Source organism: Astyanax mexicanus, chromosome 25 (genome assembly GCF_023375975.1).
Source record: "Astyanax mexicanus isolate ESR-SI-001 chromosome 25, AstMex3_surface, whole genome shotgun sequence".
Lineage (NCBI taxonomy): Eukaryota > Metazoa > Chordata > Actinopteri > Characiformes > Acestrorhamphidae > Astyanax > Astyanax mexicanus.
The window spans coordinates 18779916-18793968 of NC_064432.1; the positions used below are offsets into that span (position 1 = coordinate 18779916).

A 14053-nucleotide genomic window follows, 5' to 3' on the forward strand; every position below is an offset into this window, starting at 1 on the left:
CTCGCCACGCGGGACCAGTTATGTGTTTTCTTTTCCACCCGTATTCTGATAAGCCACGCCTCCTGAGACAGGATTGGCTGGCTAAAGCCAGAGCCATAGAGAGATGGCTCTATGGCTCTATGGCTCTATGGCTCTGGCTAAAGCCCGCCTTCTCTACTACGATTGGCTGGTAACACAGCAGGAGCACATTGCCTTTTCTAGGCACAGTATGAAAACACTGTATATACTATACTGTTCATACTGTTCTTTAGCATACACACTATACTATACTATACTGCACTATACTATACTATACTATACTATACTATACTGCACTATACTATACTATACTATACTATACTGCACTATACTATACTATACTATACTATAGATATATATACTATATATTTAATCCTATAAACAACATACTATACAATGCACATAATGCTATAATATCTATATATATATATATATATATATATATATATATATATATATATATATATATATATATATATATATATATATATATATATACTATATATACTATACTATTGTACACTATACTGTACTATACTACACTTGGCACATTATACTATAATATAAATGCTATTTTATACAAAACAATACACACCATACAATACCAGCTCTGGAAACAAATAAGAGACCACTTCATTTTCTGAATCAGTTTCTCTGATTTTGCTATTAATAGGTATATGTTTGAGTAAAATGAACATTGTTGTTTTATTCTATAAACTACAGACAACATTTCTCTCAAATTCCAAATAAAAATATTGTCCTTTAGAGCATTTATTTAGAGAAATTGAGAAATGGCTGAAATAACAAAAAAAGATGCAGAGCTTTTAGACCTCAAATAATGCAAAGAAAACAAGTTCATATTCATAAAGTTTTAAGAGTTCAGAAATCAATATTTAGTGGAATAACTCTCAATCACAGCCCAATCACAGTTTTAATGCATCCAGGCATGTTCTCCTCCACCAGTCTTGCACACTGCTTTTGGATATCGTTATGCCACTCCTGGTGCAATATTTATATATTTACAATTATTATTACAATAATTATATTCCAGAGGTTTTCAATTTGGTAAAAAAAAATTATAATAAAATAAAAATAGATGATCATGTACATACTAAACGAAACTATATTATATCTATTTTTAGAGGAAAAGGGGCATTTGACAGCATCATGACAGAATGATGTGAAAACACCCAACAAATAACTAATACACTATTAATGTGTTGGTATTGTTGTATAAATCCCATCAGTGAGGTGGACACTTCTCTCAATAACCTGCATTGTCTGCCATCTTGTGGTGGTTGAGGTACAACACTGGCCTGCATCAGATCTTAAAGACTACAAATACACACAACCCTTGATCAAAATGCGTGTGGTAAAAGTCTTTTTATTGTATTCATTCAAATGAAAACAGTTAAATAATGACCAATTAAAAATATATGTTTACAAATTTACACAAAACAATTACCAAAGCAATGTTAGCACCTAATATTGTGTCATTTAAAACATCAAACTAAGTGAATTAGGCATTATCGTTCTATGTTACGAGCTGTGCCCAGACTTTGGCTACTTATGGCTTAGGGCACGTCTCCTTTTTTTCGTAAATATCTTTCATACAAAATTTAATGGCGTAGGCTCTTTCTCTATCTATGACGTGAAAACGATACAAAATGTCTGAGAGATAGAGGGCAGTGGTTGGGTTTTCTAGCACCAGTGGTTTTAAACCACAGACTGGGTCTTGTCGCTGTGTCTGTCGTGATCATCGTAGCGCTGGTACTGTTCTCCGAGCAGCGGCTGACGGCCGTCCATCTTGTACGTTTTGGAGCGGACGGCGCACGTGGTGATGGCAAAGATGACCGCCACCACGATGAGGGCTGCTACCACAGCGATGGTGATGATCTCAGTCAGAGTGACGGGCCGGGCTGGAATAAAAATCATATCATTTATTAGAATTATGCTATTAGTATTTACTTTTTAATAACAATAGATACAATAAGGGTTCAGTACTGCAAATGTCACAGAGGTCAATAGAGGACTAAAAACATTAGTGTTTATATGTTGCTTTACACTTTGGCAATTATTAAACTTTGTTATTTTAAAGAAACCGTAAATTTTGGACATTTGGGGATTTAGAGACTATTCTGATAGAATATGTGGAAGAGTACTATTGTGGCAATTAACTGACATATATTGCTCAGTGTGTCAGTGTATTACAGTATTGTACTCCCCCTTTATTTATTATTGCGAAACTTTTAAACACTGAATAATTAGTAGGGCATCGCTTGATATGATATTATCACGATAGGTTGTCCATGATAAGGATGGTGTATTAAAATACTGTAATTCTGTGGTACTCTATATACAGCTCTGGAAAAAAATAAGAGACCACTTAAAAATGATAAGTTTCTTTAATTTTATCAAATTGAAACCTCTGGAATATAATCAAGAGGAAGATGGATGATCGCAAGCCATCAAACCAAACTGAACTGCTTGAATTTTTGCACCAGGAGTGGCATAAAGTTATCCAAAAGCAGTGTGTAAGACTGGTGGAGGAAAACATGCCAAGATGCATGTAAACTGTGATTAAAAACCAGGGTTATTCCTCAAAATATTGATTTCTGAACTCTTAAAACTTTATGAATATGAATTTGTTTTCTTTGCGTTATCAGAGGTCTGAAAGCTCTGAATCGTTTTGGTTATTTCACTCATTTCTCATTTTCTGCAAATAAATGCTCTAAATGACAATATTTTTATTTGGAATTTGGGAGGAATTTCGGTAGTTTATAGAATTAAACAGCAATGTTTATTTTACTGAAACATATAAAATATGTATAAATAGAAAAATCAGAGAAACTGATTCAGAAACTGAAGTGCTCTCTTAACTTATTTTCCAGAGCTGTATATCACAAGACAATTCTCTATGATATTTCACACCATCTGTGTCACTAAAGAGTATAAAATACTCCTAAATAATTAAATACCATGAGTGATGGATTTGAAATCAGTTTTATAGAATTTGACAACCAATATTCTTCACAGCAGGTTTACTCTATTCATTTGATCAGTGCCACCATGTGGAGTAATGAAGCAATAACTTTAATAATTGGGGGTTGAGTCTTAGGAAGTTTAAAGCTCCTATGTTTCAATTAAAATATTGATATTTGACGCCACATAATGATAATGTATCACAAATGAAAAAGATATGATATATCGCAATATTAATATTTTGACCTACACCTAAATATGTGTGGTTTATATTAAATAATTAAATCATGCGAGAGATACATATACATACATGGCCAGTCAGCTTCGTAGGAATAGCCCAGGTTCTCTGGTGCTGTGACAAACATCTCAGCATTGGTGATGGGAGGCCAGAAAGGCACCATGTTGTAATCCCGGTTATGGCCAATGGGTGCGTTCTCCAGAGGATATACAGCAGCTTCTAATGTAAACACAAACAGGAAGATATTAAGTTATTCACATACAACAATTTACAATTTATAAATCTACAACAGTAAACTTTATCAAGTTATATTTGAGATAATACATGTAGTAGATCTTCAACTATAGTCTAAAGCACGACATGCATTACTGAACAATACACACACTATACTAATACTGATACTACACTGTGTACTATAGTGAGATACAGTAGCTGTATGACATTGTATATTGATTGTATACCATTGTATAGGGTATATAATCTTTTATTCCTACAGGTGTGTGTGTGTGTGTTTGCCTGTGCATATCTGTGTGCGTGTGTGTGTGTGTGTGTGTGTGTGTGTGTGGGATGGGTTACCTGGGTGTCTCCTGAGCCACTCATCAAAGATGGCATCAGTGAAGGTGTGTAGCAGGACGAAGATGGGGTCGTTGGGGGACAGGTGCGTGGTTCCGCCCGTCCCGTTGAGGAACAGGTGAGCCAGGTTGTGCAGACTTCTCACCACAGGGTCGTAGGTCCCCTCAGGGGCGCTGTAACCTAGCAACACAACACAAAAGCTACTTATGTTAACACTAAATAAGTTTTTCAGTCGAAGCAAAAGTTTATAAGTGGAATTTGCTTATAGCTGTTTTTTCTGCAATGATACTAAAAATGTGTTTTTGTCACCATTTTGTCACCATTTGTTTAAAAGTTCTGTTTGATTTTGGACAATATTCATTTTAATTACATTTAATTAGTAATAAATACAAAAAATCCATGTCAATTTAAAGAGCTCACAGACCATCCAGGCCTAGTACAGATGTATGTTATATTATTAGTTTAGTTGAATTGTTTTCACCTATAATCTTGATGTAGATCAGTGTGTGTCAACTCAATTTTAAAACTTTTCCTGCTTTAACACACACACACACACACATTTACTTAGTTATAGGCTGTCAATCAGGTGTGTTGGGAACAGACAAAACACTAAGAAGTGCAGAGCAGTGGGGCCTCCAGTTCCAGGGCTGAGAAACACTGAAGTAGATAATGATTAAACTACTTTTTATTAGAAAAAATGCATAAAATCCAATGTCAGAAATTAATTCCAAAATGTTTACGTGCTTTTTCTTGCAAAGGTAAAACCATGACACCTTAATAGTTAATAAATTCTTCATATTTGGTGGAAAAATAACTTTGTAGTCGGTTCTATATTTATAAATAGATGTAAACTGTACCAAAAGGTTTCTAGCATTGTTATGAACCAAAAAAATCTAACTTCAGTACTATAAAAAAAAACATTGTAATGAACTTCATTTATGCACTTGTATACATCATTCTAAGGTTTTTGTTCAAAAATAGACTATTAATTATGTAACAGACGTGGCCACTATCACTGTTGCCAAATGAATTAGTGCAAATTGTAATGAAAACAACATGGTTTGAGTTTGAATTTCTTATGCTACTTTGAGAACATTCTCCACAGTCCAGAACTTTGGACTGACTGCTTATATAGAGTTCTAAACTGTGAGTAGCAGAGGGCACTAATTGAACATGAACATGTTGGTTGGTCTGAATGTAAGATCACTGCTGTAACAAAGGAGATGAGTGTCCATATATGGGTGTGTGTGTGTGTGTGTGTGTATCTCCTCACCCTCAACAGTGTTTCTGAAGCTCTGGGACGAGGTGGAGTAGAAGGGTGGGGTGTCGAATGTGGTCACCTCCAGGCATGCTGCTATATCCTGAGGCTCTGGAAGCTTCTGGACCATGGGTCGAGCTACGTTCCCTGCTGGGTTCCTCCTGATGGGTGTACTCTCTGTACCTGTAGGTCAGAGAGAATGAGAGAGAGATAGAGAGAGACAGACAGAGAGAAGGGCCTCAGGGCATGCTGAGCTTTCATTTTGTGCAGGTTGAAGTTTATCTAAACACTGTACTCACTGTACAAAGAGTCTGATCTCATAATTCTCATGAGTAAAGCACTGTTTTCTACATTCTTCACCATTCAGAGTCTGTCTGATAAGTGTTTAACCTGCAGTCTAGTGCAGTGCAGGATTACATTCAGGAGTTTTTCATCATGTGACTACCAAGCTATTAACACGCTGCATGATTATGTGGAATGCAGAATGGAGACAGGGTAGCTGGCCAATGGTTTTGATGTTTAGTGGATCTGAGGGAAACAGTGCTTAATGCCAGTATAATAATGCCATCCAGAATGTCTTTGATGTTCCATCAGACGATTGGATGCCTCTGTGGTGCCTTAAGATGTAAAACTGTTGTCAGGCTAGAACATTTACAAATCAGCCATAATATTATAACCACCTGCATGGCACTGGGCTCTTGATGACAAAACTGCTTTGACCAATCAAGACATCCTGAAGACTCCTGAAAGTATACCCAGCTTTATACCCAACTCTACATCAGATTTTCAGGCCTCTACTACCCACACACTCATCACTGAGTCTTGGGTGTCCCAACACTTCACTGGGTGTACTTTTCTTGGAGCACTTTTGGTAGGTACTGACAAGACCTGCCTTATGTTTTGAAGAAACAAGACCCAGTCATCTAACCCAATGATTCTCAATCCACTCAGTTAGTCCACTTTTTAAAGGCTTAACCTCTCTCAAAACACCACCTGCAACTCTAAATCACCCTGATAATGAGCTAATTAGTTGAATTAGGTGTGTTTTTGGAGAATGTTCAGGGCAGATACGCAACATTGGTCACCAGGCTCCTGCCAGACGGGCACAGATTCTTATGACTAATCCCGTCCAGGGCTTAATATGTCTAAAAATCACCCTGTAACTGGTTCCAGATAATCCATATTATGGCTTTCAATTAATATCAATGGTTTTAATATAATGTCTAAATTTGTTATATCTAATGGTTTAGAAAGTCATGTAACATTAAACAAACTGCAACAAAAAGTTTGAAACATTATTATTAAATATTATAGTGTAGTTATTTTACCATTTATTCACTCATGTGATCAGTACTTAAAAAAAACAAAGCTTTATGAATATCTATTTGATAATGTATTTTATTGTTATATTAATAATATTTTCTAATATAGTTTTCTTTAGCTCCCTTTACCTCTATTTTGAATTGATACACTTTTCTGCAATTGCCTAGTATTTTTTAGTTTTTAGCACAGTATACAATAATGCTGAAACACATCACATTATATCCCTATGCAGCTAGATTGGTTGTCTGTTATTATTATAAACATGGACCTTTTGAATTATGATATTTGGTAGTTTCAAAAGGTAAAATCTTATATACAGTATGTGAGACTGCAGACTGTGGCTAGCTGTGGCTAAAGGAAGAGCAGCCTATAAAAAGATAAATCAGAGAAGAGAAATCAGGAGTACATACTGTACTCAAATGGAAGAGAATTGAACTCACTGTTGCAGATGGTGCCCAGAGTGTCGTAGTCTTCTACACTTTCGCAGATCACTCGCCACTGAGCGAAGATGGAGTTGGAACTGATGCTGTTCATGTCGAAGTTGCTGCGGGCTCCCATCAGGTCGTCGGTGCAGATGTCGCACTCGCTGCCTCCAATAGCGAAGTTCCAGTATGGAAGTGCAAAAGTGGGGTCTCTCAGCATGTCCTGAATGGAGGAGTACAATAAAGGGATTATGTATTTATACAGTTGTACAGTACTATTAGATTTTTCTATTTGCCCTGTACTCTATACACAAGCTTAGAAAGTACAGAGTCAGAGTGCAGGGTGTATGGAGGTGTGTAGGGATTTCTATGGGGGGTGGAGGGGTATGTTAAGATTTGAGCTTAGCATTAGGCATGGTGCCAATAGGTTCATGCTTAGTTTATCTCATTCAGATTCTTCTATTCTGTTGGTAATACTTCTCTACAGCGATGGGTGCAACCTAAATTTCATTAGAACTAGGTGGTCCACAATTCTTTGGACACAAAATCAACATTGATCATTCATTCTAAGATGTGTAATCTTGTGAGGTCAGAACCCTTTAAAAACTGGTGAGTTCAGTGTAAATGTGGCAAATCAATGTATGTAAGAAAGATGCCTAAAAAACATGGAAGAACCAGGCAGTGCTAATCTGGTAAAGTTGGAGGCTAAAGCATGCAGAAGGCAAGAATTCATTTCCTTTGTAAAACATCTTCCATGCTTAAAGGTTTAGGCCTGTAATCCTGTTTGTAATGCTATGCAAAGAGAAAAGCGCTTCCAGATGACTATCAGCTCTGGAATCAACGGTTTCTTTGTTTTAGAAAGAACAGCAAGGCTGATTTCACATCATTACAAGCTTAACGATGATTTTCTGCTAATAATTTTTGATTTATGATAATATAATATTATCATTTCCCTCCCACAGATCTGATTTCAGACCACTGTAACATGACTGAATATCCACAAGAAGTCTAAACATCCACTAATAACTAATAACATTGCCTAATAACTAAATACTTCTCCTGAGCTTTATATAAAGGGGAATCCAGTTTTTTGAGTCCTGTATTTTGTTTATGCTGAAAGTTAAAGGAAAAGTTAATGTAATCAACTGGCTACCTACCAAGAATTACAAAGTCCAGGACTGGAAACTGGATTCACTGTCTACATTTGAAGACCTCTTCCATAGAAGAAGCACTTCCATAATACTTGTGAGAAATCTTTTTTAAAACATCTAAAAATCCTTACTTAAAGTAAAATTTCTTCTTCAAAGGTTCTTTATAGAATCAATCATCATGTTCATAGTGTCATGAATTTACATATTCTCTATGTGTCATAATACTTGTGCACACACATTTAATTGAATGCATTCAGCTACTTTAAGCTGCACCTATTGCTGACAAATGAGTGCAAATGCACACACACACACACACACACAGCTTGTCACGTCTCTATAGAGAAGTATTATTAATAGAACTGGATAAATTCTCTGCAATGATTTCAATATATGCAATCAAATCCTCACAGCAATGCTCCAACATCTAGTAGGAAGTGATTACTGAACATTTGGCCATTAGAAGATGCACACCTCAGTTATATTTAATACGCTGTTTGTAGATAGACCAGCGCTCTGAACTGAGTCCTGTGTGTTGAGCTCTTACCTGCATGTCTCGTTCCAGCTGCAGGAGGTGGAAGCGATGCCAGGTCACGAACCCGGGTCCCTCGTGAGAGAAATCCACCCCTCCAAAGCTGGGCTCTCCACCCCCCAGGAAGGTCTTGCTGACTGAGTAGTAGTGAGACCACACAAAGTAGTTGTAGATGGTGATGTCTTCAAACTGCGTGGTGTTTCCGTCCGGTCCGAAGGCCTCGGCGTAGCGGCGGGTGGCGATGACGATGTCAGGGTGGACGGTGCGCTTGGCCTGGTCCAGGGCATCCACGAAGGCTCGCTTCTCATTCGGGCTCAGGTTCATTATGTTTCTTCTGACTGAGAGAGAGAGAGGAGAGAGAGAAAAAATAGAGAAAGAGAGAGAGAGAAAATTTTTATCTTTCACACTCTTGCATGAAAATTATTTTTTTTGAAGGACCCAACAGAAGGTTTACTAGGGTCTCAGAAGTGGGTTTTTTTTAATGCTGTTGCGCCAAAGAAGCATTTTTTGGTACTTTTAATTATTAAGAGTGCACCTGAAAATCCTGAATGGTCTTCAGAGTCTGTCAGTTTTCTTGGACCTATTAAAATGTGTTCTTTACAATCAAAATTGTGTTCCTTGTTCTGTGTTCTGAAAATGCATTACGTTTTCAATTCTTGTCAAATGTAGTTTTTAATTCTATTATAAAACGTTACTTTGTATGTTATTTATTTTTTGTTCTTGTTCTATTAATAAATTCTATGTTCTTTGTCCTAAAAGTTGTGAAAATGCATTTTCTTCACTGTGTGTCCAAATTGTGATGATTGTTTTCCGTTGTTCTATAAGCTTTTTGTTCTATTAAAAAGTTAAAAGGACTATTTAAAGAATTCCTTGTACTAAAATCTTCTTGCCTTATAAGGCTCTTTTTTGTTTCTATCAAAAAGTTCTAAAAGTTCCTACTTCAGAAAAAGTATGATATTCTTCACAGTGTAACAAATTTTTGATCAATTTGTGTTGATTGTCATAAAAAGTTCCTTCTTTTATTAAACTTATCCTTGTTTTATAAAGGCTTCAACAGTCCACTCTTAAAAATGACACGTAATGTTGTTACAATTGGTTCTTTAAGGGAATTAAGAGGTACATTTACTGTAAAAATGTATTCGATTAAAGAAACCATTTGAGGTTTAAGAATCTTCACGTGAAGTTCCAGTTCTCCACTCTGAAATCTTGGGTAGTATGAAGAATGTCTCTTACCTACAGGCACCGGCTGGTCACAGTTGGGTCCGGTAAGCCCGTGTCTACACCTCCCGCAGTCGTGGCCTGAAAAGTTGCCGCTGCACTGGCAGGTGCGGTTGAAATATCTGATTGGCCAGCGCTCGCGATCGTCCCGCCCGTCGTGAGGATACTGCGGCCCGTGAGCTCGAGCGTCCACTCGTACCGCCACACACTGCCCTCTTCTCAAGCTCAGTCCGCAGGGGTCAGCAGCCCGGCCAAACGGAGACGGGCAGCACTGGCCGCTCCGCAGCCCTTCTGGAGTTACACACACTCGAGGAAACTGGGCTCGCACAGCAACGGCCCACAACAGCACCAAAACCCCGTACGTCCACATTGTTTCTAACAAAATTAGCACTAGCTCACTGGGCTAATATCTAGTGTTTGGAATATATTAAATATTTCTGAATCTGATATGAAATGAAAGCAGAAGCTGCCGTGACTCAGTTTGCGAACCTCCAGACTACCAACTACAAGCTTTCACTGCTGGACTTCTTTCTCCATCCCAAAAACCCATCCCTCTGATTGGCTGAGTGCGAGCCAAATGAGCCCAGAAGCTTAAATAGCGGATTAGCGCGTGACTCCCCAGATCTCTGATCCCCGCGTGACCACGTCACATTTCCTACTAGGCGGCTGCAGGGGGGGTTAGCAGGGTCAGGTAGCTCTCCAGCTCGGCCTCGGGCTTCTGCTGCTGCTGCTGCTGCTCACTACTACTGCAGGCGGCCTACTGGAAAGCTTCTTCTGCTGAGCGTTCGCTAGTACTATACACTGTACCTCAACTCAGACAGAAAAAGGACATTTATAGGCTTGGTTTCAAGAAGTACTCTAATGATTAAGTGTAAAAACTTACACCGTCTCTGTGAGTGCAGCTCCACAAGCCCCTCAGCACACAGTCATGTGCCTACACATCCACAGTCACAGGGCCAGTTCTTTCTTTCTCGCTCTCGCAATCTTTTTTTCCTTCTTTTTTTTTGCTATAATGTCAGTTTCCCATAGCATAGTTAATCCTTGAATGATGACAAATGCAGATGAAAGTAGAGAAGACAGAAGCTGCTTTAAAATAAATATTTAATTATTTCAAACAAACTCTCTTACAATGCCAAATCAGAAAAACATGGGAAAAAATAATATATATATATATATATATATATATATATATATATATATATATATATATATATATATATATATATATATATATATATATATGATGATCAGGAGATCGCCTGTTTGAATCCTGTTCATGTAGCTTGCCATCGACTTCCGGAGCCCTGAGAGAGCACAATTAGCCTCGCTCTCTCTGGGTGGGTGGATGGTGCTCTCTCCCCACATCACTCCAAAGGGTGATGTCGCTCCAAAGGCATCTGTGAGCTGATGTATCGGATGCCACTCGGCAATGCTGTATCAGCAGCAGTTCGAAAAGAGGTGGTGGCTTAATTTAAATGTATCGGAGGAGGCATGTCTTCACCCTCCTGGTGTTGGGGCATCACTACTGAAAGGGGAAGTAATGCTTTAATGTAATGTTTTACATACTGTCCCAATTTTTAAGATTTGAGCTTGTAGAAATAAATAGCAGGAAATAAACGCAAATAGTTTTTAATAAACGCAAAAATTTGTGAGATTGGAATATATATTTTTCTATATTATATTGTTTGGAGAATGGCACACTTTCACAGTCCTCTCTGTGGTCTCCTGATTTAGTTTTGGGTCAGGTTAATGTGCTTTTGGCTTACACGAGTAAAGAGGATAAAGGAGCGAAGGCCTTACTCTACTGGAAAATAAGATCACATGTTTGGCCTGGAGTGGAAATGGCTTATTTCAGGCTAATCGATGCTCAGAAAACTTTTTTTTTTAGTATTTATGGTTTGTAAATACATTATGCTACATTGCAAATGCGGGTCACCCTCAACCGAAACATTGTATCCCTAAAATATCATCTTTACAGGAGAAAACCTTCTTAACTATTTTAAAACGTGCAGTGAAAGTGAGTGAGTTTGGCCTTGCTTGTATTAGCATTAGCAAAGTAATACAAGAATAACTACAGATATCAACATTTTAACTTGAACTAACTTTAACTACTTGAACTAATGCAGTTCTGGTATTAAAGCAGTAATGTTTCTCCCCTCTTTAATTTTATATAACTTGTGGTCATAAAGAAAATAAACTATAAACCATAAAATAATCAAATAACATGGTTTAATTATGAGGATATGCTCTGAAACCTGTGTGTCGGGTGAAAGCAGCGTGTCTGTCCTTACCCAGCCGTGTCCTCTACACTCAGCACTTGCTGAAGTTCTGTTAATTTGACACTTCTCACTGCTCTAAGCAAGAGAACAACCCGGGGTCAATTGCTTCACTCACATGCTGGTTGCATGCTAATGTGTCAGATAAATGCTAATGGATCCGGCTCAGGCAGAGCAATTTATTACCAGTCTAACTACGCTTCATTCATTCTGATCACTTCAAATCACTTCTCAGTGAGTCATTTCTATGAGCATGTGCTTTGCAGATTCTGCTTAAATCCCAAAAACAAGACAAAATACAAGTAAAAAAAAAGTGTTTCATACATTTATGTAGACGTTTATTCAGTTTAACAGGTGATACGAACCCATCAATTTGTAATGTTTCCTCTGGTCAATTTACTTTTATTTAATTTATTAGTATGCATCCATTCCTATATTTCAGGCTTGCAACACATTCCAAAATAAATAAACTTTGGCACAGATGGATTTAGGTCTATTAAATGAGGTAAACACTTTGTATAATTCTACTCTAAAGTACACAATATAATTAAAACTCAGACTGCTATCAGCAAAAACATCAGAAAAGTATATTGAGATTTAAGAGCAAAATTTTTTGTCTTCAAGCTGCCATTTTTCCCAAGGACATCAATGCATTTCTCAACAATTCAACGCACCAAAAACCAAATGCTATACGTTACGAAGATATAGCTGTGTAAGAGGTCAATAATCAATAGGAAAATAGCTATAAACTTATTAAAATGGACACAGGACAGAGTTTAATCAATAGAGCAAAATCATTATATATTGTATTAAACAATTAAGCTGTGAAATATACAGTATTTTACTTATGTTTTGGAAGGTTTGAAAATGAAATGTAACAGCTTCTTATCTGAACAGGGAGTGTTTATTCACAAAATAAAACACTTATATTAAAATAAGCAGTAATAACTTTTGTATAAAAATAATGATTTATTATTATCAGTTATTATCAGTTATCACAGGGAATCTGCTAGTATGGGTAATTCAAAGACTAAAAACTATTTATTTTTAAGATTTTTTTAAGACTTTTGCTCATTTTTGTATTTATTTTATTGTATTGTATTTATGATTCTATTGTGATCTGTATTTTATGCAGTTAAATCTGTCTTACTGCTGAGATTAAATGGTTTTAAATAATGTGCTTTAGTGCCTGAAACTTCTGCTCAGTACTGCATATTTTATTATGTTGTATTGAGTCTCTAAATCACACACTCGTCTCTTTTTGCTCATGTGAGATGTTGGTCTTGAGACCTCTTAAGCCTGAGGTGGCACGAGAGCCTGGTTGGAAAAAAGCCCCCCCCCCCCCCCCCCTCTAAAAACTTAATATCCCCCAAATTAGGCAAATCACCCGGCCAATTTCACTTTCACCCCCCCCCCCCCCCCCTCTATCTGATTAGAAGTAATCAAATACCATTTTCTGGATCTGATTTGACAAAGCAGGTCCAGACATTCATACAAATAGATTTACAGAAATGTGAGAAATGTCTGATCAGATCACATTTACTGAAACGCATGCACAGTTTCAGCTATTCAGCTTTTACACATTCACCCTTTCTGCTGGATTCACTACGAACATAAGCGCAAAGCAGTCTAGTGAAATTGTCTCTTTGGCTTTCTATTAATGCTGTTAATGAGCTGATATCACTGGGACATCAGAGAACCCAGGGGAGGTGTGAGGATTTAATTAAGAGCCTGTCTCGTGATGGAGTGTTTTAAATATGTGGATAAGAGAAAAGGGAGATGCGTTTAGGGCTGTTGAGAGAATGTGTTTTTTGTTGTTGGAGCTGGTGTATAGGCCTAACTGTGTTTTTTTATGAACATGAGAAACTGTTAAAACGGTTGACATTTCTCATTTATACTTCAAATATGGTGTTTGGTGAAGTAGGAGCATGATGGAGGGAAATGAGAGTATTTAACAGAGATTGGTTCAGAATCCTGGTGTTTGGTAAAAAAAAATATTGGGGTTTGTTGGAGAATATTGGGGTTTGTTGGAGAATATTGGGGTTTGTTGGAGAATAAAAGTTTG

At 37.2% G+C, this 14053-nt stretch overlaps 1 protein-coding gene across 1 annotated transcript; it reads right to left on the reverse strand.

Annotated features, from left to right (window-relative positions):
• Positions 1 to 1386: 1386 nt before the first annotated feature.
• On the reverse strand, positions 1387 to 10292 carry LOC103033946 (5,6-dihydroxyindole-2-carboxylic acid oxidase). Its single transcript, XM_049472577.1, has 7 exons — positions 9728 to 10292; positions 8510 to 8832; positions 6833 to 7037; positions 5085 to 5252; positions 3815 to 3991; positions 3311 to 3457; positions 1387 to 1937 (listed from the first exon to the last, which is right to left on the reverse strand). Exons 1-7 carry the CDS (start codon positions 10080 to 10082, stop codon positions 1735 to 1737), a joined length of 1578 nt encoding a protein of 525 aa, XP_049328534.1. The 5' UTR covers positions 10083 to 10292; the 3' UTR covers positions 1387 to 1734.
• Positions 10293 to 14053: the final 3761 nt, after the last annotated feature.

Bases quoted from the DNA above. Each gene is read 5' to 3' on its own strand.
- LOC103033946 (XM_049472577.1), bottom strand. From the start codon at position 10,082: ATGTGGACGTACGGGGTTTTGGTGCTGTTGTGGGCCGTTGCTGTGCGA. The intron at 5,253-6,832 runs GTGAGTTCAATT...TCTGACCTACAG, and splicing joins TCTGGGCACCATCTGCAACA to GTACAGAGAGTACACCCATC. The intron at 3,992-5,084 runs GTGAGGAGATAC...TTGTGTTGCTAG, and splicing joins CTTCAGAAACACTGTTGAGG to GTTACAGCGCCCCTGAGGGG.